Source organism: Canis lupus, chromosome 17 (assembly GCF_003254725.2).
Source record: "Canis lupus dingo isolate Sandy chromosome 17, ASM325472v2, whole genome shotgun sequence".
Taxonomy (NCBI): Eukaryota; Metazoa; Chordata; class Mammalia; order Carnivora; family Canidae; genus Canis; species Canis lupus.
In genome coordinates, this window is record NC_064259.1 from 25,498,258 (window position 1) to 25,522,733 (window position 24,476).

General features: G+C 36.7%; 1 protein-coding gene across 5 annotated transcripts in view; it reads left to right on the forward strand.

The window, feature by feature from the left end:
* The window catches only part of SLC30A6 (solute carrier family 30 member 6), a 42,320-nt gene extending 18,102 nt beyond the window's left edge, over positions 1-24,218 (forward strand). For 2 of the 5 annotated variants that reach the window (XM_025454239.3, XM_049095339.1), the window contains exons 6-14: positions 1,593-1,673; positions 2,249-2,284; positions 2,995-3,089; positions 5,409-5,457; positions 5,837-5,956; positions 12,451-12,553; positions 13,422-13,469; positions 14,399-14,467; positions 20,669-24,218. In XM_025454239.3, the coding sequence (XP_025310024.1) occupies positions 1,593-1,673; positions 2,249-2,284; positions 2,995-3,089; positions 5,409-5,457; positions 5,837-5,956; positions 12,451-12,553; positions 13,422-13,469; positions 14,399-14,467; positions 20,669-21,169 (1,102 nt within the window). In that variant the 3' untranslated portion in view covers positions 21,170-24,218. Of the gene's footprint in view, positions 1-1,592; positions 1,674-2,248; positions 2,285-2,994; positions 3,090-5,408; positions 5,458-5,836; positions 5,957-12,450; positions 12,554-13,421; positions 13,470-14,398; positions 14,468-15,262; positions 15,605-20,668 lie in introns of those variants that run through there. The other 3 variants (XM_049095340.1, XM_035700795.2, XM_025454240.3) reach the window with 3 other exon arrangements.
* The last annotated feature ends 258 nt before the right edge of the window (positions 24,219-24,476 follow it).

Below are 24,476 nucleotides of genomic sequence, written 5' to 3' on the forward strand. Positions count from 1 at the left end.
AATATAGACATCTGGTGGTGTAAATCTTCCAGCTTTGTTGTTCTTCAGATTGTTTTTGCTTTCCTTCATCTTGTGTGTTCGATATGCACTTTCATATCAGTTTATCAATTTCCACAAATAACTTTGCTTCATTTACATACTGTTTTTATACACTTTTATGACCTACTCTTTCCACTTATATCTTTCCATGTCAATAAATACATTTATGTTATATATGGTTTTTTTAGAATTTATTTATTCATTTGAGAGAAAGAGAGAGAAAGTATGCTTGCAAGTGGGAGGATGGATGAGGGAGAGAATCTCAAAGACTCTGCACTGAGCGTGAAGCCTGAGGCAAGGCTCCAGTCTTACAACCCATGAGATAAAGATCATGGCCTGAGCCAATACCCAGAATTGGACACTTAATCTGCTGCGCCACCCAGGCACCTCTGTTTCTGTTATATTTTTGATAATGTGTTGTATTGATTCCAACATTTTTTCTTTTTTTTTTTTTTTTTAATTTTTTTATTTATTTATGATAGTCACAGAGAGAGAGAGAGAGAGAGAGAGAGAGGCAGAGACACAGGCAGAAGGAGAAGCAGGCTCCATGCACCGGGAGCCTGACGTGGGATTCGATCCCGGGTCTCCAGGATCGCGCCCTGGGCCAAAGGCAGGCGCTAAACTGCTGCGCCACCCAGGGATCCCCCAACATTTTTTCCATTTGCAAACAGCAATGTGAGAAGCAGTCTCAATTATTATATTATCTTTTCTGAAGATATGTAATTCCTTGAGAAATTTTAAGCATTTATATTTACCACATATATTGAATGCCATTAAATTACATGTTGGAAAAACTAAGATGAATAGGACTACAGTGCCTGGCCTCCAGCTGACAATTTAGGATTTATAAGACTTACACATAATTAACTACAATTATGTGTAGCAGTGAAAGACAGTATAATAAGTAGTTAAAATCATGAACTCTGGAGCTGAAGTGCCCAAGTTTGGAAACCTGACTCCTCCATTTGCTAGTTATATGACTCTGAACAGGTTACTTTTTTTGTGTGTGTTTCAAGGTCCTTATCTCTTCTTTTTTAAAAAGTGGATAAAATAACCTTCATAAAGTGGGAAGTATAGAAGAGATAATATCCAGGCACCTGGGTGGCTTAATTGTTAAACCCAGGGTCCTGGGACTGAGCCCCATATCAAGCTCCCTGCTCAGTGGGGAGTCTGCTTCTCCCTCTCCCTCTGCTGCTGATGCTCTCTCTCTCTCCCTCAAATAAATGAAATCTTTTAAAAAGAGAGAATATGTTAAGCACTTTAGCCAATGTCTAACACAAGATGGGTCAATCAGGTGTTAGCTAATGTTATGATAATTATTTCTAGAAAAAAGCCATATTGAGTTCTGGGAATAGATGTGTACAGGTAGGCACTCTTTTTTTTCTGAATCTGTGATGTCCTTTGTTTATCCTCATTCTAGAAAATCTGTAGTCTGAACAGTGTTTACAGCTTATAATAGACACATGAAAATTGAGTGAATAAATAAATGAAAATATGTTCTAGAGATAACTGGTTTATGAATTGTGCTGATCTAATTAATTTTCTGATTTCAGATTTGAAAGATTAGAAGTCTTAGCTGTATTTGCCTCCACGGTCTTGGCACAGTTGGGAGCTCTATTTATATTAAAAGAAAGGTACATTTGTGTACAATGTTACTGTCATTGTAAATTCCCTTTATGCTACCTTTGGGAACATGCAAGAATCCACTGGATTTGTTTGAAGGGTATACAAATTAAGATGAACAGTGCTGGAGTTTTGCTAGTATGGCTTCTTTATGTTCAAACTTTTCTTCCTTCTTTTCACTCTTCTTTTTTTACTTTATTTGATGTTCCTAAATCCTGGGCAGGTATGAAAAGGCTTCAGTCAGACATGTTTTAATGTTTAGTACCAATCCATTGAAACATTTTGTGGAGAAGATTGATATTACATATTAAGGATAATTTGTAAGTGTCCTTGCCTGATCACTGCTAATAATCAACAGTTGGATATCATATTTAAAGATTTTGTTCAGGGCACCTAGCTCACTTAGTTGGAAGAGCGTGCAACTCTTGATCTTGGGGTTGTGCCCCATGTTGAGGGTAGAAATTACTTAAATAAATAAACTTTAAAAAAAGATTCTGTTCACTTATTGGATTAATTCTATATAAAATAAAGCTTCTTAATTTCATAATTTATAAAACTAATTTAATGCATTATTTCTTTCTTTTAGTGCAGAACGCTTTTTGGAGCAGCCCGAGATACACACGTGAGATTTTGCTTTTGACATACATAAAATTCACTATTATATTTGATCCCAGTTATTAAGTGGTACATTGGGAATAATAGTTGCTTTGGCCAATGTCAGAGTTCAGAGCGTGGAAATATATATTTCACTAATACTTCACAAACAAAATTCCCAAATCCTAAAAGTTCTTCTCACCCTTAAGTCTTCCCCAGGCCTTATGTTTTTATATTACACAGGAAGGCCTTTGTACCTTGGCTTTATGTCCCTCATAATTGCCAGGCATAGGTCAATACACTAAGCTAGTCCCATTGATCTTCTGTAATTTAAAATTTGATGCCCAAATCTTTCAGAAGCACTTTTAGAAGAGATAGAACTGTTATTATCTACTACAGATAAATGGACTTTACCTATTATGATCAGTTTAATTTAGGATACTCTGACCTGTCTGATATATTATAAACCAAACATGTGGCATTTGTATAGATTTGTAACAGAAGTTACCTATAAGAAGACTCTTAGTTAATGCTAAGAGTCAGTTTTGGTCCTATGTAAGATGGAACAATAGACAAAACATAGATTACGGAGCAGGTTCAGAGTATGGCTCTGCAAATCCCAAAGCACTGAAGCAGACCACTCTGTGCCTTCCCATCTCTTGGTCTGTCTGCATGCTGAAATTACATATTGATATTACCAAGAAAAAAAGTAAAGATGACTGTTACTGTTCTTTCTAGGGGAAGATTATTAGTTGGTACTTTTGTGGCTCTTTCCTTCAACTTGTTCACAATGCTTTCTGTTCGGAATAAACCTTTTGCTTATGTCTCTGAAGGTATGTTTTTTTATTTACTATTAATAAAAAATCTGATTAATTTCTCATAAAAACAAGTCTTGTGTTTACTTCCTTATCTCATAAATCTACAAGAAAGCTTATCCTGAAGAGAAGAAAGAACTACCCCAAAGGTTCTCAGGTCTTCTCTAGTAGAGAATTATAAAAATTTAATTATTTCAAGCTTTAAAATATTACTTAAAAACAGGCAGAACTGACTTATTTATTAAATTACATGTTATGAAAAATTGTACTTGCCAAATAACATGAATGGGATTTTAGACATATAACCTACCTACAAAAAGTCTATCAGAAGCATTTTAGAAGCATCCGTAAACTTCAAATAGTTGATGTGCTCTTTGCAAATAATTGTATTCTGTTAAATATGTTCCCAGGAACTTCTCTGTGTCATTAGTGGATGGGCATACGTTGTAAAGTAGCATATATGTTTTGAAATATTTTTTTGTTCTCAGGTTTGTAAAATTCAGACTGATATTTCAGTGGTCAAAATTATTATTTTTTATTAAAGATTTTATTTTTGGCATGGGGGGGTGAGTGAGAGAGATGGAGCATGAGCAGAAGGAGAAGGAGAAGCAGACTCCTCATTGAGCAGGGAGCCCGATCCGGGGTCAGTTCCAGAATCCCAGATCATAACCTGAGCCTAAAGCAGACACCTAATCAACTGAGCCACCCAAGTGCCCCCAGTGGTCAAACTTACTGTCATTTTTCAGTAATTTGTCTGTTCTGGAATTTCACTAACCCACATGGAGTTAATCACTAATTGATGGAGAAGTAAGGTAAAAACCAAAATGGGCTATACACAGGCCCACATTTGAAGCGAAGATAGAAGAGGGTCTTTTTAGGTCTCAGTGACTTTTGAACACTAAGACAGTCAGAAGAAGAAAGCTTCCTGAATTGCCCATTCAAATTTAAACAACTTCATGAATGTTATGAAGCATGAGTAGTATTTGTATGAATTAGAGTTTAAGAATTACTACATGAAGGGTGCCTGGGCTTACTTTGTAAGCATCTGCCTTTGGCTCAAGTCATGATCCCAGGATCCTGGGATCAAGTCCTGCATCAGGCTCCCTGTAGGGAGCCTGCTTCTCCCTCTGCCTGTGTCTCTGCCTCTCTCCCCGTGTCTCTCATGAATAAATAAAATCTTGAAAAAAAAAGAATTACTGCATGAACTAGAAAAATTAAATAATGATAATTTGCAATGTCTGGAATTCTTTTTTAAAAACTTATAAATTATTAAAATAGTATAATGTCATTCTAGAAATTTTAAGAAGGTACAAAAATTCAGAAATTATATCTCTCTGAAAAGATCAGGATGGTACAGGTTTTCCTTTTGCAAATAATGCTACAATCTACTTTTCTACATCAAATTTCTTGAATGCATCTCCAGGTCTTCTTTAGGATAAATTTCCAGAGAATAAATTTTAAATGAATTGGAAATATAATATTTTTTTAAGTCATTGATGTATATTGTGCCAGGCTTATTTCCAGAAAGGTTACCTGGTTTGTATTTTCATTAGCTCATTAGCTGGTTATTAAACCCTCAGAAACATTAATATTTGAGATATTAGTTGAAATCTGAGTAGAAATAATACTGAGCATTTTCTGTCTGCCAGGCACTGTGCTAAATTCTTTATGTAGATTAACCCATTTAATCCTCCCTAAACCATATGAGGTAAATAATTTTACTATTCCTATTTTATACTGAGGCACTGAGAGGTTAAATTGCTTGCTCCAGGCCACACATCTAGCTAAGGCAGAGCTGGATTCCAGCTGGTATTCTGGCATCAGAGTCTGCTCTTAAGTTCTCTACTATGTGGCTTTTATATAAACATCATATAACACATAAAAAAGTGAATATTTTTGTCACCCTGAGATAAATGTAAGAGGATGCTTGAGACTGGAGGCTGCTTGTTCAGGGGGCAGTAACTGGCAGGTGTCTGCATGTAGCCAGATCCCCACCTGTCCACTCTGAGAGCTGAGGGAATTAATTGGTTTACCTGTGACTCATTCCCAGCACGCTGGTTAGGAAGTTCTGCTTTACTTTTAAAAAGCCTTTAAAACTTAAAATTAATAGTAACAATGACCTGTAAGTTCACTAACTCCTTCAGGTCAGTGATACAAATCACGGAAACTGCTTTTGCTTTATTATTTGAAGGATTAAAGGGAAAGAAGGGCTAGATTTGAATAGCATGTCCTTTTGTGAAATGTGATACAGTCATTGCCAAACTTACTTTTTAAATTAAGGAAATCAAGTATTTCTGGTAGTGCATTATAGGTAATTTAAGTGTTTTCTTCTTAAAGCTGCTAGTACGAGTTGGCTTCAAGAGCATGTTGCAGATCTTAGTCGGAGGTAAGATGTTATGTATGGGGTTTCATGATATACATAATTTAAGAGGGATCCACGAGAAATTCATCTGTTGTGGGAATTTATGTTATTCGTTGCCGAAGTTACTACATGAATCTTGCAGATTCTCCTTTTACTTTTTCTTGCTTTTTAATTGATGATACAAGAGACCTTTATGAGTGAAAGAACTTTGTTCCCAAATCCTCTTTGCTGTCTATAAAATACATAATATACATATGTATATTAATATATATATTATATAATATATTTATATATATATAAATACATAAAATACATATGATACTAAAATACAAGTTATCTTTTACAAGATTTTCATCAGTATGACATTGAATTCTGCTAATAAATACTCTTTGTTTCTTCATAGCTTGTGTGGAATTATTCCAGGACTTAGCAGTATCTTCCTTCCCCGAATGAATCCATTTGTTTTAATTGATCTTGCTGGAGCATTTGCTCTTTGTATTACATATATGCTAATTGAAATTAAGTAAGTATTTTGTTTTGTTTTGTTTTGTTTTGTTTTCAAGGGTTTCCATTTTGGGGCCTGACTTTTAAAGGCATCTGTGGGATTGATAAGGATTAAACTTAGAGCATGTTTACTTATGGCCTATGTAACTTTGGTCAAGTTTTGTCCTTAAGTGTCTTCATCTGAAAAGTTGAGGGGTTGGATTCAAGATGTATTTTTTACCATAGTCTATAATTCAGACTGGAAAAACTGTATAAATTCCCTACTGCTGACCTGGTGAGTGAAACAGAAAGGATGGCAGTAAAAGAGAGCTAAGCCATGGCTACTGTTGCTGCGAGAAGGAAAAGGAAGTAGATGTGATACATTTTTTTAAAAGGCAACCCTTTTAGGAAAAATAATTTATAGCTGCTTTAAGCTCAGTGTTTTATGACATGATTCTTTCACTACTTACCCTTTAAGTGTTAGTGTTTACTAAGATCTGTCCTTAATTGTTCTTTTTCTTCTTTTGCATACTCTCCTAGGAGATTACATTCAATTATTTGCTTTTATTTACCACCTCTGTGGGTTTCCCAAATATTCATTCATTCATTCATTCATTCATTCATTCATTTATGACACAGAGAGAGAGGCAGAGACGCAGGCAGAGGGAGAAGCAGGCTCCCTGCAAGGAGCCGGACGTGGGACTTGATCTCGAGTCTCCAGGATCATGCCCCAGGCCGAAGGCGGCGCCAAACCGCTGAGCCACTCGGGTGGCCCCCAAACCTTTATTTCTAATAATACAGATGTCTGCTGAATTCCAAAAGCTGTATCTTACTGACTTCTATTCATGCCTACATCGACTGAATTATTTTCCTCATCCCCAAAGCTGTTTGTTCTTATATTTTCCATTTCGGGGAATACTACTACCATCTATTCCATTGCATTGGTTTTTTAATTGTGTTAAAATATACATAACATAAAACTAAATTTTTAACCTTTTTTTTTATTTTAACCATTTTTAAGCACACATTTCAGTGGCATTAAGTCCCTTCACATAGTTGTGTAACTATCACCATCATCCATCTTCAGAAGTTTTTCTCTTCCCTACCTGAAACTGCCTATTATACAGTAACTCCCCCTCCTCCTTGCCCCAAGCCGTGGCAACCACTCTTCTACTTTCTGTCTCTATGAATTTGATGAAGTTGGGGCACCTGGGTGGCTCAGTGGTTGAGCATCTGCCTTCAGCTTGGGTCGTCGTCCCAGAGTCCTGGGATCGGGTCCCACATCAGACTCCCTGGAGGGAACCTGCTTCTCCCTCTGCCTATGTCCTCCCTCTCTATGTCTCTCATGAATAAGTAAATTAAAAAGAAGAAGAGGAAGAGGAAGGGGAGGGGGAGGAGAAGGAGGAGGAAGAATTTGACAAAGTACTTCCTATAAATGATATCAGACAATATTTGTCCTTTAGTGTCTGGTTTATTTCACTAAGCATAATGTTTTCACGATTCATCCATGTTGTAATATGTGTCAGAATTTTCTTCCTTTTTTGGGACACCTGGGTGGCTCAGCCGTTGAGCATCTGCTTTGGCTCAGGGCATGATCCCAGATTGCCGGGATCAAGTACCACATCAGACTTCTTCCTGCATGGAGCCTGCTTCTCCCTCTGCATATGTCTCTGCCACTCTCTCTCTCTGTCTCTCTCTCTCTGTCTCATGAATAAATATATAAAACCTTTAAAAATTTTTTTCTTCCTTTTAAGGAATAATATTGAATTATATATAAAACACATTTTGCTTATTTATCCATTGATGAATATTTGGCGTGTTCCCACCTTTTGGCTTTTGTGACTAGTGCTGCTCTGACCATGAGTGTATAAATATCTGTTTGAGTCTCTGCTTTCAGTTCTTATGGGCATATGCCCAGAAGTAGAATTGCTGGATTATATGATAATTTAGTGTTTAATTTTTTTGAGGAACTCCAAAGCATTCTTAAATAACCTACTTCTCCCTCCTCCCCTTTCCCCAAGCCAGTTCTAATTAGTCACCTAGTCTTGTGTTTGTTTTTTTTTTTAAGTTTTTGTAGTTACTATGCTATACATTACATCCCCAGAACTTGTGATTTATAACTGCAGGTTTATACTATTTGACCACCTTCACCCATTTCTTCCCCTTCCTCATCCCCTGCATCTGACAGCCACCAAACTTCTGTGTTTCTTATGAGTTTGGATTTTTAGATTTCTTTTTTTTCTTTTATAAATTTATTTTTTTATTGGTGTTCAATTTGCCAACATACAGAACAACACCCAGTGCTCATCCCATCAAGTGCCCCCCATCAGTGCCTGTCACCCAGTCACCCCCACCCCCGGCCCACCTCCCCTTCCACCACCCCTAGTTCGTTTTCCAGAGTTAGGAGTCTCTCGTGTTCTGTCTCCCTTTCTGATATTTCCCACTCATTTTTTCTCCTTTCCCCTTTATTCCCTTTCACTACTTCTTATATTCCCCAAATGAACGAGACCATATAACGTTTGTCCTTCTCCGATTGACTTATTTCACTCACCATAATACCCTCCAGTTCTATCCACGTCGAAGCAAATGGTGGGTATTCGTCCTTTCTAATGGCTAATATTCCATTGTATACATAAACCACATCTTCTTTATCCATTCATCTTTCGATGGACACCGAGGCTCCTTCCACAGTTCGGCTATTGTGGACATTGCTGCTATAAACATCGGGGTGCAGGTGTCCCGGCATTTCATTGCATCTGTATCTTTGGGGTAAATCCCCAACAGTGCAATTGCTGGGTCGTAGGGCAGGTCTATTTTTAACTCTTTGAGGAACCTCCACACAGTTTTCCAGAGTGGCTGCACCAGTTCACATTCCCACCAACAGTGCAGGAGGGTTCCCCTCTCTCCACATCCTCTCCAACATTTGTGGTTTCCTGCCTTGTTAATTTTCCCCATTCTCACTGGTGTGAGGTGGTATCTTATTGTGGTTTTGATTTGTATTTCCCTGATGGCAAGTGATGCGGAGCATTTTCTCATGTGCTTGTTGGCCATGTCTGTGTCTTCCTTTGTGAGATTTCTGTTCATGTCTTTTGCCCATTTCATGATTGGATTGTTTGTTTCTTTGCTGTTGACTTTATTTTATTTTATTTTTTTTAAGATTTTATTTATTTATTCATGATAGCCACACAGAGAGAGAGAGAGAGAGAGGCAGAGACACAGGCAGAGGGAGAAGCAGGCTCCATGCAGGGAGCCCAACGTGGGACTCGATCCCGGGTCTCCAGGATCGTGCCCTGGGCCAAAGGCAGGTGCTAAACCGCTGTGCCACCCAGGGATCCTGCTGTTGACTTTAATAAGTTCTTTATAGATTTTGGATACTAGCCCTTTATTTGATACGTCATTTACAAATATCTTCTCCCATTCTGTAGGTTGTCTTTTAGTTTTGTTGACTGTATCTTTTGCTGTATAAAAGCTTCTTATCTTGATGAAGTCCCAATAGTTCATTTTTGCTTTTGTTTCTCTTGCCTTCATGGATGTATCTTGCAAGAAGTTACTGTGGCCAAGTTCAAAAAGGGTGTTGCCTGTGTCCTGCTCTAGGATTTTGATGGAATCTTGTCTCACATTTAGATCTTTCATCCATTTTGAGTTTATCTTTGTGTATGGTGCAAGAGAGTGGCCTAGTTTCATTCTTCTGCATGTGGATGTCCAATTTTCCCAGCACCATTTATTGAATAGACTTTTTTTCCAGTGGATAGTCTTTCTTGCTTTGTCAAATATTAGTTGACCATAGAGTTGAGGGTCCACTTCTGGGTTCTCTATTCTGTTCCATTGATCTGTGTGTCTGTTTTTGTGCCAGTACCACACTGTCTTGATGACCACAGCTTTGTAGTACAACCTGAAATCTGGTATTGTGATGCCCCCAGCTCTGGTTTTCTTTTTAATATTCCTGTGGCTATTCGGGGTCTTTTCTGATTCCACACAAATCTTAAAATAATTTGTTCCAACTCTCTGAAGAAAGTCCATGGTATTTTGATAGGGATTGCATTAAACATGTAAATTGCCCTGGGTAACATTGACATTTTCACAATATTAATTCTTCCAATCCATGAGCATGGAATATTTTTCCATCTCTTTGTGTCTTCCTCAGTTTCTTTCAGAAGTGTTCTGTAGTTTTTAGGGTATAGATCCTTTACCTCTTTGGTTAGGTTTATTCCTAGGTATCTTATGTTTTGGGTGCAATTGTAAATGGCATTGACTCCTTAATTTCTCTTTCTTCAGTCTCATTGTTAGTGTATAGAAATGCCACTGATTTCTGGGCATTGATTTTGTATCCTGCCACACTGCCAAATTGCTGTATGAGTTCTAGCAATCTTGGGGTAGAGTCTTTTGGGTTTCCTATGTAGAGTATCATGTCATCTGAGAAGAGGAAGAGTTTGACTTCTTCTTTGCCAATTTGAATGCCTTTAATGTCTTTTTGTTGTCTGATTGGTGAGGCTAGGACTTCCAGTACTATGTTGGATAGCAGTGGTGAGAGTGAACATCCCTGTCTTGTTCCTGATCTTAGGGGAAAGGCTCCCAGTGCTTCTCCATTGAGAATGATATTTGCTGTGGGCTTTTCATAGATGGTTTTTAAGATGTTGAGGAATGTTCCCTCTTTCCCTACACTCTGAAGAGTTTTTTTTTTTTTTTAATTTTTATTTATTTATGATAGTCACAGAGAGAGAGAGAGAGAGAGGAAGAGACACAGGCAGAGGGAGAAGCAGGCTCCATGCACCGGGAGCCCTATGTGGGATTCGATCCCGGGTCTTCAGGATCGTGCCCTGGGCCAAAGGCAGGCGCCAAACCACTGCGCCACCCAGGAATCCCCTGAAGAGTTTTGATCAGGAATAGATGCTGTATTTTGTCAAATGCTTTCTGTGCATCTAATGAGAGGATCATATGGTTCTTGTTTTTTCTCTTGCTGATATGATGAATCACATTGATTGTTTTACGAGTGTTGAACCAGCCTTGCATCCCGGAGATAAATCCTACTTGGTCATGGTGAATAATCTTCTTAATGTATTGTTGTATCCTATTGGCTAGTGTCTTGTTGAGAATTTTTGTGGATTTTTAGATTTCATATATAAGGGTGATCATAACAGTATTTGTTCATCTTATCATGTCATTGAAAATGACATGATTTCTTTCCCTTTTTGGCTGAATAATATTCCATGTATATGTGTCTGTGGGTATGTATATCACATTTTTTATCCTTTCATCTTCTAATAGATACTTGGGTTGTTTCCATGTCTTGGCTATTGGAAATAATCAGTCTTGTCAGCCAGTCTGATTAGATCTTTCATTTTAATGTTTATTTGTCTCCTCCTTCCCATACTCAGTGCTGCTGCCCATATTAAGACCTTATCATTTCCTTGGTCTAATTTGAATAGTCTTCTGGTCTTCTAACTATCACTCTCACACATCTCTAGTTATCTTCCATTTTGCTCCTAACAGCATCATTCAAAATTGCAAGTCTGGCCATAATATTTCCAGTTTCAAAATTCTCCTGTTTGCATATTTGAGAAAAAACTTGTTAGCGTAAGCCCCTACCACTCTGGCCATCCAGGCATGTGTACTGCTGATACACCTGCTTGTGGTTTCAGTGCTGTATCAGGTCTTTCACACCCTTGCACTTGCTGCTTCCCTGTCTGCAATATCTTCCTCCCATTGGCTCACTTATCTTGGAAGAGTCAGCTCAGATGTCACCTCTTTTTATATTTAGCCCTTCTGGATTATTCCTTCCTCAGGAGGCTTGTCACTCACTCCTCTCTGCATCCATGAAACCTTGTAGGACTTCTTTTTTCCCAAATGGCTTTATTTTCCTTACATGGGCATCTCCTGCTATTTCAAAGGTAGGGACTATGTCTTACCTCATGTTTCTATCCCCAGCATTTGGGGAAAAAGTAAGAGTTCAGGATCAGCTTGTAAACATGGGCATTTTGGTCTGTCTTCTTAATAGAACAGTTTGAACTCCTGATGAGTGTTGCACTTTTGTGGCCATGTTCCTCTGACAAAGTCCTGTAGAATCTCACATTATATATAATTCCTGGGTAATTTCAAAAATTCTTAGTAGTAATAATTGGAAAGTTATTGTTTACAGGAAAATTGCCAGCATCACTGATGAAATACATTAGTCTTCTCTCTATCAGAAATTACTAGTTGAAGGTTTTTATTTGTGGAACAAGTGAATATATGTGAAATCTTTCTACTTTGTAAGTAGATTGAGAATAGATAGTGGGGAAATGTTCACATATTTTTTCTTCACCATCTCTTCAAATTGCTTAACATAATTATTATTTTCCATTAAACTTTGGCAAGAAAGGATTCTGAAAACTTTTCCTTTTTTTTTTTTTTTTTTTTTGAGATGACCTTGTTCCAGTAGCGGCCAGTATTGGTATAACAGTCCTGTTGCTTTAGATAATTAATGTTTTGGAAATGGAATTGTAAGTAGCCCAATGAATTATACATCTAAGATTTAGAATTGGTTTTTCCTTTTAGTAATTATTTTGCTGTAGACACTGCATCTGCAATAGCCATTGCTCTGATGACGTTTGGCACTATGTATCCCATGAGCGTGTACAGTGGCAAAGTATTACTGCAGGTAAGGGTCTTCTTTTAATGCACGTCTTAATATTAGCCATGTTTTTCAACCAGATTATAAAGTTATATGTGCTCTTCTACCAGATAGTGAAATTTTTAGCAACTGGAGGCCCCCATCAGAAATAGTCAAAAATTTCTAGTCTGTATAGTAAGAACCAAATGAAATTCTGTTGGCCCATAAAATAGACACAGATCTTCCTGTATTTATAATAAAAGACAAAATCATAAACTAAAAATATTTTGCCTTTAATGTTTCAAGTGAAAAGTGTTACTTAGAAATTTTTTTTACATATTGATTTCCTCCCAATTATTGTGCTTTGTCTATTTTGTAATTTGATTGTGATTGTTTTCTTATTTCCTGTCATTGAATTAGTGAGATTTTGAAATTTCAAACTTAAAATTTAAAAGGCAGATTACTATGTATTTAAACAATAGGAATATCATAGACAAGTACCTGAATACAAAGATAGTTTCCCATTGATGAATGTATATGTAAGCACTGCTCTTCCTTATGTCTTACCCTCATGCCTTTTCTGAAACTTAGGAGTACTAGCTCTAGCTCCAGAGGCAGTAATAACAATAAGATAATAGTTGCATGTGCTAAGCCATATACAAAATATTTTTAGTTGATTGATTCTTCAGGGTTTGTTTGGGACTAGAGATAGAGCTTCTTTGTGTGATAAAAAATAAATATGGGCTGATTCTTAATGACCCACTAGTGGAGCCAACTGAAACCTCTCTTCCCTAAATCATATAGGGCACTTGTCAAAGCAAAGCTGATATAACCCGATTTTTTAGTTTTAGGAGCACTGTGCAAATGTTTCTTATCTCCACAGATTATTCATATTTTATTTTTATTTTTTCTCCAGACAACACCACCCCATGTTATTGGTCAGTTGGACAAACTTATCAGAGAGGTAAGGTGGAATAGTAAATAAAATCATTTTAATTATATGACAGCAGGAATTATAATAACAAAAGTACAAAAATTTGAGGAATTGCTCAGTCTGAAAGCTTAAAGTAAATGTAGAAGGGAAGATAATGGTCTAGCAACCACCCTACCAGCTATGTAAATGCTATGGTTTTTATGAGTCTGTATTCAAATCCAGGATTTTGATTAGTCAAAGGCCACTTTTACATGTTGATTCTTTCACCATGTAACATTGATCTGTGAGTTTAGATTTTGTATCGTATAAATATCCACCTCTTCACTAATGAAGGAATAGATAATTGAATTACTTGGATTTTGAAAGTATTTAAACTTAGTTGTTGTTATCACAAAGGCCACTTTTACCAATATAGTTGGCTCCTTGTCTCAGCTAATGAAGTTGTGTCATTGTACCAGTGGTCCATACACAATGTATCTGGTCTTGGAATTTCCTTTTGGCACACGTTCAAATAACATCTTGTTGTGCAGAAATTTGTTAAGAGGGAATACAGGGAAAGAAATGATAGAGAAGACCCCCCAAAATGGGGGAAAACCTAATACTCCAGGTGCTAGACATAAAATATATGACATACTGAGATAAAAAAAAAATACGACATTGAGATTAAAAAAAAAAAAAAAAGAACCATACACTGTTGAACAAGGTGATGCTGGGAGTAGGTGATACGGACCTGGTTCTGAAAGGAATGGGCCAGACAAGAAACAGAATCCAAGGCCTGTGACTCACCACTGAACAAGTAGAAATGATCTTTTGAGTGATCTGGGACATGTCTTGGCTAATGAGTATCCTCACACAGGGTCGGGCCATGTCATTTCTAGGCTTAGATTAAGTCTGCAATGTGACTGAATTGTTTTGAATGTGACAAATACAAGCAACCTTATTTCTTTGTTTTTGGTTAGGTCTCAACTTTGGATGGAGTTTTAGAAGTTCGAAATGAGCATTTTTGGACTCTAGGTTTTGGCACATTGGTATGTTCCCCATATGAATTTAGATCATTTAAAACATAGTTTAGAATTTTTAAAATTGAAAAAAAGCATTTCCATAAATTTTTTTATAGAGCCTTTGATGACCATTTGTGTTCTATAGAGTCTAAAATGTAGATGGATTCAGTATCCTTTTTTTTTTATTTAAGATTTATGTATTTATTCATGAGAGACAGAGAAAGAGGCAGAGATATAGGCAGAGGGAGAAGCAGGCTTCCCACAGGGAGCCTGATGTGGAACTCGATCCCGGATCCCAGGATTATGCCCTGAGCCAAAGGCAGATGCTCAATTGCTGAGCCAGTATCAGTATCTAACTTCCTGGATTCAGTATCATAATTGAGATTAATTGAGGTATATTTCTCTTTTTTTTTTCCTTTCAAACTACTGTTAATGATCTTAATACTGGGTTGTCCACATAAGACAAATCTATAGTCACACATTACTGAATATGAAAATATTCGAAAAGTTAGGGACTCCTGGGTGACTCAGTGGTTGAGCATCTGACTTTGGCTCAGGGCATGATCCTGGAGTACTGGGATCTAGTCCCACATCAAGCTCCCTGCATGGAAACTGCTTCTTCCTCTCTCTGTCTCTCATGAATAAATAAAATATTTTAAAAGAAAAGAAAATACGAAAAGTAAAAAGTACAGGTTTTTTTTTTTTTTTTAATTGCAGTTCTGCCTTTGGAGGTTTTGCTGATAAAGAGTTACGATAACACAACTTGCTTCAGCATAGAATTCTGTGTTTTTTTTTTTTAAGATTTTATTTATTTATTCATAGAGACAGAGAGAGAGAGAGAGAAGCAGAGACACAGGCAGAAGGAGAAGCAGGCTCCATGCAAAGAGCCTGACGTGGGACTCAATCCAGGGTCTCCAGGATCATGCCCTGGGCTGCAGGTGGCACTATACCGCTGCGCCACCAGGGCTGCCCTGAATTCTGTGTTATTTATGTTTATCTTAAAAATAAAACCAATTACTTTACTGGTAAAAATGAGTTTCTTTGAAAATAGCAGAGAATTGCAGTTTGGGACTAGCAAGCAACAGCAAAACCAGAGACAAGTCTGGAGAACGAGAGAGAACTGCTCTTTTATAGAGGAAAGGGGGAAGTGGAAAGCACTGTTGTAAATGAGAAATCCAGTGGAGGAAACTGGGAGTTCAAGTGTGGTGGCTCTCATTGTGCTGAGTTGTGGCAGTCTCTCATTGGCTGGACTGTTGCCGGAAAGAAAGCCTCCTTCCTCCTGCTGATGTGATAAAATAGTAACGAAAGTAGTATGGACTTGACCTCTCTTATGTTGAGTCTGCAGTTGACTAGGGGTAATGGGCCTGAGAGGCCCTCCCTCCTGGCCTCCTGACTTCATTTTAGTAAGATTTCCTTTTATTAATTTCACAAATCCACTTTGGACCTATTGTCAGAGAGACTGTTATGGTGTAGTTTCATTCCTGGAAACGTAATGCTGAAGAAAACACTGAAAAGTACTCAGAAAAAGCTTTTCTTTATCCCCATAAGCCTTTCATGTAGAGAAACCTGCTGTGACATTTCATTCATACTCATATATTTACTCCATAGAAAACAAAACTGTGCTGTTTATAATTTGCTCTTTTCACTTAATATGTCATGAACAGTTTTTCTGTGTCATTAAATGCTACTATTGTGGTCAAAATATTTTTTCTCTTAAATGCAACTTGATCTTTGCCTTTGGGCAAAAGTGGTTGTTTTTGCTTGTTTTTTTGTTTTTGTTTTTTTTAAGTTTAGGAATTTCATTAGAATATATCTTGGTGTTGGTCTTTCTGAATTAGTTACTCCAGGTGTGCAGTATATCCTTTCAAAAATGTGATTTCAAAAAAGTTTTGTTAACTTTCAGGAAAGTTTTATTTTGTTCTCTTGCTTTTATTATCTTCTTTAGGAACTCCTATTATAAGCTTGTTGGATCTTTACCTTTCTTCCATATTTGTTACTTTCTTTCAGTTTATTATCTCTTCCATTCCTTTGATTTTTAAAACTTTCCTTCTCTTCACCTTTTATTTCTCTTATAGTAGACCTGTATGTTTATTTGCTTTTGTATTCCTTCTAATTTGGTCTTAATTTCTGAAGTGATTGTTTTTTCTTGTATTTCTCACTGTCATCTCATTTCTGAGGTTTTCTTTTTTCTTTTTTCTTTTTTTTTTTAAGTAGACTCCACACCCAGAGTGGAGCCCAACACAGGGCTTGAACTCACGACCCTAAGATCAAGACCTGAGCTGAAATCAAGAGTCGGATGCTTAACCGACTGAGCCACCCAGGCGCTCCTCATTTCTGAGGTTTTCTAATGTTGATTTATATTGTGCTTGTTTCATGTCTTTTGGTTTGTTTTGAAAAAATAGGTGCATAGTTCTCATTCGTTTTGTAGGTAAATCTTTCTGGTGCTCTTTTTTTAATCTGTCCTTCTCTTTTTTTCTTATAATAACTTTGTCTGTGATTTGATTCAGTCCTTTTCTGTTGCCCCTTTTTATGTAAAATTGTTTTCCTAAACTTTAAAATAAGAAGTGGTTTAGGGTAGTGTGTTTGAGTTTATGGTTCTAAGGCTCCCTCTTCTGATGAGTCTGTGAAATGAAAATTTTTTCTTTCTCCTGGTTCTTTTCCTCCCATTTGTATCTGAAGTTCTTCATCTTTTGTTTCTACTGTGTTGCTCAATTTGGATTCATAGATTCAGATACACTTGTTTCTTCTTATTATGGGGCTCTGTGCTGGAAGAGAGCTTTGCTTGGTTACTTTGAAGAGCTCTCAGGGCTTTGGCTGCTCCAGCTCTTCTCTCTTATTGCAGACTCAGTCAGTGTATTCACCCACTATTGAAATGTGTAGAAGCCCTCCCAGTTTCCCAGCTGCCTTCTCAGATTTGCTGTCCTCGATTTCCATTAAGTACAGGTTAGCTGCTTTGAGGTTTTTAGGTCAGTCAGATATCCTGTCGCTTCCTCCTCCACAGATGCTGATACCTTGCAGGTTTTACACCTTGTGATTAGGGTTTCTTAAGGGAACCGTGCTCATCTATTTTTTTTTTTTTTTTATAGATGTTGTCCCTAGGTTTTTGGACTTCATGTCTTAGTTTCTCTGTTTTTCTGGGGACATTTGGGGCACTTCAAAAAAAGTGCCACTGTAAACTGCTATAGTTCAGGAATCCCAACATAATTTTTAATGACTGCAGTTTGATATTATATGAATATGCTATCATTTATTTAATCAGTCCCCAATAGACAAAGTGGTAGTCCATTTTTCCCATATAAACAAGCTGTGATGAACATTTTTTTAAAAGATTTTATTTATTTATTCATGAGAAACAGAGAGACCAAGAGGCAGAGACACAGGCAGAGGGTGAAGCAGGCTCCATGCAGGGAGCCAGATGTGGGACTAGATCCCTGGTCTCTAGGGTCACGCCCCAGGCCAAAGGCAGGTGCTGAACCACTGAGCCATCCAGGGATTCCCTGTGATGAACATTTTTGTGGAATAATCTTTGCATATACTTGTGATAATTCCTTAATATTAACTTTTAGAAGTGGCTTTTGTGAGTCAAAGATTATTCGTATTGAGGCAACTCTTGATCTCAAGGTTGTTGGTTCTAGTTCCACATTGGGTGTAGAGATTACCTAAGAATAAAATCTTTTTTAAAAAAGGGATATTTACATTTTTACAGGTTTTGATACAACCAATCACTTTCCAAAAATGGCTGTACCAATTCACATTCCTACAGGAATGTAGTTCGTTTTTTAAAAAAGATTTATTTCTTTTAGAGAAAGAGAGAGTGGGAGTGAGGGGCAGAGGAAGAGAGAGAGGGAGAGAAGAGAGGAGGAGAAAGAGTCCCAAGCAGACTCCATGCTAAGGGTAGAGCCCGACAAGGGACTCAATCTCACCTTCTGAGATCACAACCTGAGTCAAAACCAAGAGTCAGACACTCAACTGTGCCACCTAGGCACTCCCAAATGTCATTTTTAATCATTCTTTTAATTTTACCAATTATTTTTTTTTTAATTCACGAGAGAGAGAGAAGCAGAGGCATTGGCAGAGAGAGAAGCAAGCTTCCTATAGGGAGCCCAGTATGGGACTTGATCCCATGACCCCGGGATCACGACCAGAGTCAAAGGCAGATGCTCAACCTCTGAGCCACCCAGGCATCTCTGATTTTACCAATCTTAATGAAATAGTAGATAAGTGGGGTTTTTTTAGCTGGGTGGCTTATAAACAAAAAGAATAAAGTCATCCAGCTGTTCAGAATGTGATTATCTAACCCTGCACCCATGTAGTGACTAATTAAGACCAAGGACAAAATAAACCATGCTTCTGAGCTGCCAGGAATAGTTGTTACAGAAGCCATAAATTAATGCAAATACCATAGTCACATCAGATTCTGTTCAAGCTCCTGCACAGAAATGGTTTTCACTTTTTTTAATTGCTTTAATTTCCATAGCAGACTGAAAAAGGTTACAGTGTCTTTTATAGTTTTGTCTAATGATAACTAAGATGGCAGTGGCCAAGAAAGGGAGGAATCAAAGATGACTTCATTTCTAGACATGGCTTATCTTACATAAAAATAAACTAGAAGTCAACATGAAACATTATAGATATTTTTTCCATCTTAATGATTGACAGTCACTCACTACTGTTAAAGTCATAGATTCAGACACATTGTAACTAAACCAACTTCTTGGCTAATTTATGTGCAGTTTATTCTTTGTTATAATTTTTTCTCTTTTGAGAATCTGAGTTTATCTAGAAGTCAACATTGATTTTTATTTTTTTAAAGAGAAGGAGGGGTGGGGTAGGGAAGGGCAGAGGGAGAAGGAGAGAATCCTAAGCAGGCTTCATGCTCAGTGCAGAGCCTGATGTGAGGCTTGATCTCATGACCCTGAGATCATGACCTGAGCCAAAACTAAGAGTCGGACACTAACTGACTGAACCACCCAAGTGCCTGTCTGCTGGACATTTTATTTAATTTTATTTACTCTATACTTTTACTTTAGTGTTGTTATGGAAATAGTAACTGATTCTTAGAAAAATTAAAACTTGTAACTAATTCAAAGAGAAGAGAATAAAAACCTTTAATTCTACCATCTAGAGATAAGTGCTGTTACTCTTGGCTGTTTTTCTGTCCGTGTGTGTTTTAAACAAAATAGGATCATTGTTGTACCTACTATTTTACTGTTTACTTTAAAAAAACATAACGTATGATGTCTTTTCAATAAACAGACTTCTAGCCATCATTGTAATGCTTGGGGTTCTCTCTCCTCATAGTAACCCAGGCTTGAAACCTTCAGATCATCTTTGATTGTTAGTTGGTCCATCTCCCTCATCTCCTACATCCAGTTGGGTATCAGATCCCCGCTCATCTAACCCATGAAATAGCATGAATCCATCTTTCCCTCTCTGATCCCACTGTCTTTTTTCTGTCTCAGCTCTCTTCATTTCTGACCTAGACTGTGGCAGTCATTTCTTACCTAATTACCAGTCATTTATACCTATAATTTTTCTAAACTTTCATTATTTTACTTCTGATGGATTGCTGGTGTTAAAACTCCTTATCATGATTTTTAGAGTTCTCTATTAGCTTTTCTTTTAACCTTACTACCTGCTTATCTTTCTTTCTTTCTACATTCTTTCTTTCCTTGTTTCCTCTTTCCTTCTTTTTTGTTCTCTTTCATTCTTTTTCTGCCACCTGAAATATTTGTACTTTTTTATATATTAGTAAAATTGCTTATCCTTGTCCAAACATGCCATGCATTTTAATTGCTATTCCTTCACCTTAGAATGCCTGTCTCCACCTTTTGAAATTGCATTTAACCATCAACCCTAGATCAAATCCCATCTTTTGAAGTCTTTCTCAGTTTGAATAAGTAGCTACCTTTTCTGTCCTTCCATTGCATTTTCTCCATACTGTATATTCTGCATTAGGTTGTAACATGCCTGTCTTCCTCCTACATATATTTCTCTTTTTTTTATATTTTAAAAAGTCACGTTTTATTTAAAAGAATCACAAAGAACTTCATTAACTCTTCATGTTGATAATCCCTACTGAGTAGTCTTTAAGGAATATCAAAACATTATATCTCTTGTTGTAAAGAAGGTACCAGGTACAGTTATAACCAAATGTTTATTTCTAATGGAATTTTCAGTGGTATAATTTTAAGGATCTCTTTCCTATGATTTTGCCCTTTTTTTTAGGCTGGATCAGTGCATGTAAGAATTCGACGAGACGCAAATGAACAAATGGTTCTTGCTCATGTGACCAATAGGCTGTACACTCTGGTGTCTACTTTGACTGTACAAATTTTCAAGGATGATTGGATTAGACCTGCCTTACTGTCTGGGCCTGTTGCAGCCAACGTCCTAAACTTTTCAGATCATCACATAATTCCAATGCCTCCTTTAAAGAGTACTGATGATTCAAACCCTGTCACATCAACTCCAAATAAACCTAGTAGTCCACCTCCAGAATTTTCCTTTAACACCCCTGGAAAAAACATGAACCCAGTTATTCTGCTAAACACCCAAACAAGACCTTATGGTTTGGGTCTTAATCATGGACACACACCTTATAGTAGCATACTTAATCAAGGACTTGGAGTTCCAGGAATTGGAGCAAGCCAAGGACTCAGGACTGGTTTTACAAATATGCCAAGTAGATATGGAACTAACAATAGAATTGGACAACCAAGACCATGATGTACTGTACTTTAATTTATTTTTATGAGGAATATTGACTCCTTGACTTCCAATTTATTTAGTAATCCAACTGTGCATTGACTGTTCAATCATTTACTCTAAATGTTAGAGAGTAGTAAGGTTTGTTCACATTACATGAAACCGATGAAACTATATTTTTGTAAAATGTATTTGGGGCTGTGAGAACCTTCTAAATGTTGTAGGGTTAAATAGGCTTCCTATAGAAAGCGTGTTTCTCTAAATTTGAATTTTGCTATTTTTGGTTTTGTAGTTGACTGCAGTTTGATAGACATTATCTTTACAATAAGAGAACCACTTGATGGAGCAGATCTGTCACATAATTAAAAGTATAATATTTTCTTCAGTGAAATTTATAAACATGCTTCTTGAATAATGATATACATTTTAGGAAAGGAAAAAAATGTCCATTCCAAAAGTAAAAGTCTCTTTTATAGCGTATCCAAACTTAATTGCTACATTTTTCTTTGAGGTCCTCCTGATTTATGTCTTGCAAAAGAAAAGCAGATTTTTTTATCAGAAATTTTAGAACATATTCTACTATCTAGCATAATTTGAAAATTTAAATTATCCATTTTTTTTATAGTTTCTCTCATTAAAATATTTCAGTACATTTATAAATAGTCCGTGGTTCTCAAAGTGTTATTTTGGTTAAATGAATACCAAATCCTTTGGTAATGTGAACTGAAGGAATCCCAGTTTTCTGTCTTACATTTAATCAAATACTGACATAATAAGCAGAAAACATCAAAAATCCAAATACTGACATAATGATGAAATTTATCTTTTTTTGTGACCTTTTCATTGGTTGACTTTTTAATAACAAATAAAATATATAAAATATATGATAAAATATATGGAATTCCATGCATAGTATAGGAATTGTATCTTTTCAAAGTTGCATAAACAAATTGAGTTTACATTATATAATTTTACCAAAACATAATAGACCCTAGATTATAAAATACAGTATTGTTAGATGTATGACAGGCAGTTTCTAATTTATTTTGTTTTGCTTTGTCCAAATCATAAATTGTTAACTGTGATGAAGTGTGAGAATCATATGGATTATTTTATTTTTTTATTATCTTCCAAATGCAAATGTTAAGGACTTGCCAACATGGCCAGTATTACTTATAAAAAGTATCACAAGCAGCAAATTACAAAAATTACCTGAATTTGTTTTGTTTTGTTTTTATTATGAGTTTTATAATTAGAATTTTAAAAAAAGGAATTTTGAGAGTGCATTCAGCTTTTCTGGAACCTAGTACTCCTGGAGATTTGTGACTTTTCCAGCCATCAGCTGACTATGTAGAAAAAGATTTTTGTTTTTGAAGAATTTGTAAGTTTCTTCAGTAAACTCATCCTTTTTTAAATATGAGCAACACTTCCAAGTCCAATTTCATAGTGGAATCACAAACATCCAAGAAGCCACCTCTGTCAAGCAGAATTCTAGTCATCCTGTAATAAGTGACCATGTCCCAACTTTTGCATGGTGAGGAGTTGGTCATTGTCTTTAACATCTGCAACCCTGTTCAGGCATTTGACCTGTTGAAGAAAGAGAGCACATACTACTTTGACTGCTGGGGAAAATGAAACTTCGTAAAATGTAATAAGGAAACCAGTTCCTTGTCCTTTGTCTTATGTTCTCCAATGTTAGTATACCTATTATTGGTCTACTATTACAGGGTGATTTTTCCTCCATTGACCTCATCCAAGTGGGTCATGTATGAAATGTGAAGAACTGCCATGTACCAAGTCTGTGCTGCCACCCTTTGCATGTCTTTTCCATTCTCATGGGATTTTTAAAGTGTGCAGGTACTGAAAACAATTCTGCATGAGGTTAAATGCCTATTTCCTCAACACCTATTCAGAGGCAACACCTGTGTAGTTGTCCCACCAAAGGTGCTTTGATACTCGCCTACACTATTTAAGAAATTTCCTGTGGGTTTGAAAAGAATTGGCTCTACTTGCTGAAATTCACTGATGCCAACTGCTGTGAGTGACATTGGTCCATGCATTATTATATAAGAAAGTCTTATTTGCCGGGCTCTGGCCAGCATCTGGATATGAAAACAAGAAACTTGACCAACATAGGCTTATGCTTATAGGGCAGTAGTCTTACAAGTAAATCTTGCCACAGAGTCACTTGAAGCTAAACAAAGAAGAAAGTGTGAATTGAATATTTGGCCCATGGCTTGTGATTAGGAGCAAGTTTTCATGGAGTGCGATTAACCCTTTCTGAGAAAACACCGTACTCTAACATACTGTAATGGAAAAAACACTGGACTAGAAGTCAAGAATTTTGGATTCTGAGCCTGATGCTGCCACTATGTAAGTAGTTTTGTTACCATGGGCAAGTCACTTAACTCCTCTGAGCTTTATCATCTGTAAAGTTAGGGTGGGGAATGAACTAGTTGATCTGTAAATAATTAGCTCTATAATTTTATGACTAAATCTACAGATTATGCCCATTTGCTAAACAACATTGTGCACGGAATGTCCTTTCAGTGACTACCTCAGCATACAGGCCAAGTGTTACCTACACCAACACCCAAGCCATTAATTTGAGGTGCCAGGAGAATAGAAGGTGAACTGCAGGCTAACACCATTTAAGTTTTTGTTTATTTCAGACTTGCCTTGACTTAAATCTGTTAAAATTAAGCAGATTTTTCTTAGACTTCTTTCTTTGTGGGGAAGGATTATTTTGTGGGGTGTTGGAGAAAAGTTTAGGACAGGGTGCCCTTATCTTCCTAGGGTACAAAAGAATCAGTTACATTTTTCTTTCTTCCTTAATCTCTGAACATACGGTTGGAATTACATACATGTATCAGCAAATGGAGAGGCCCTGAATTTCAAGCCTCTGATTTAGCTGCTCGTAAACTGCCAATTTTTTGCTTGACTATAGTATGCTGATCTTTTTGGGAGTCTAATCTGCTTCTTATATAAGGAAATGCTTTTTACATTCCAGATTGTTTAAATCACACTGTTTGAATAAAGAACATACATGGAGTTTTCTGATCCTAAATAATTTTGGCTTGTTTCTTTATTCAATAGCTATTTATTGGTCATTTAATTTAATTTAATTCAGGAAATACTTGGTACATGCCAGGCACTAAGTAAATGTGCATACAATATATCAATTTTTGTGACCTATTCTTGAAACCAAGGGGAACACAAGGATAAATAAAAAGTCCTGTCAAGTACCTGGTAATCATACTTGTGATGAGACAGAAATACTGCACATGTCATCAAATGAAATTCCCTCCTGCTTCCTCCTCTTCTTTGG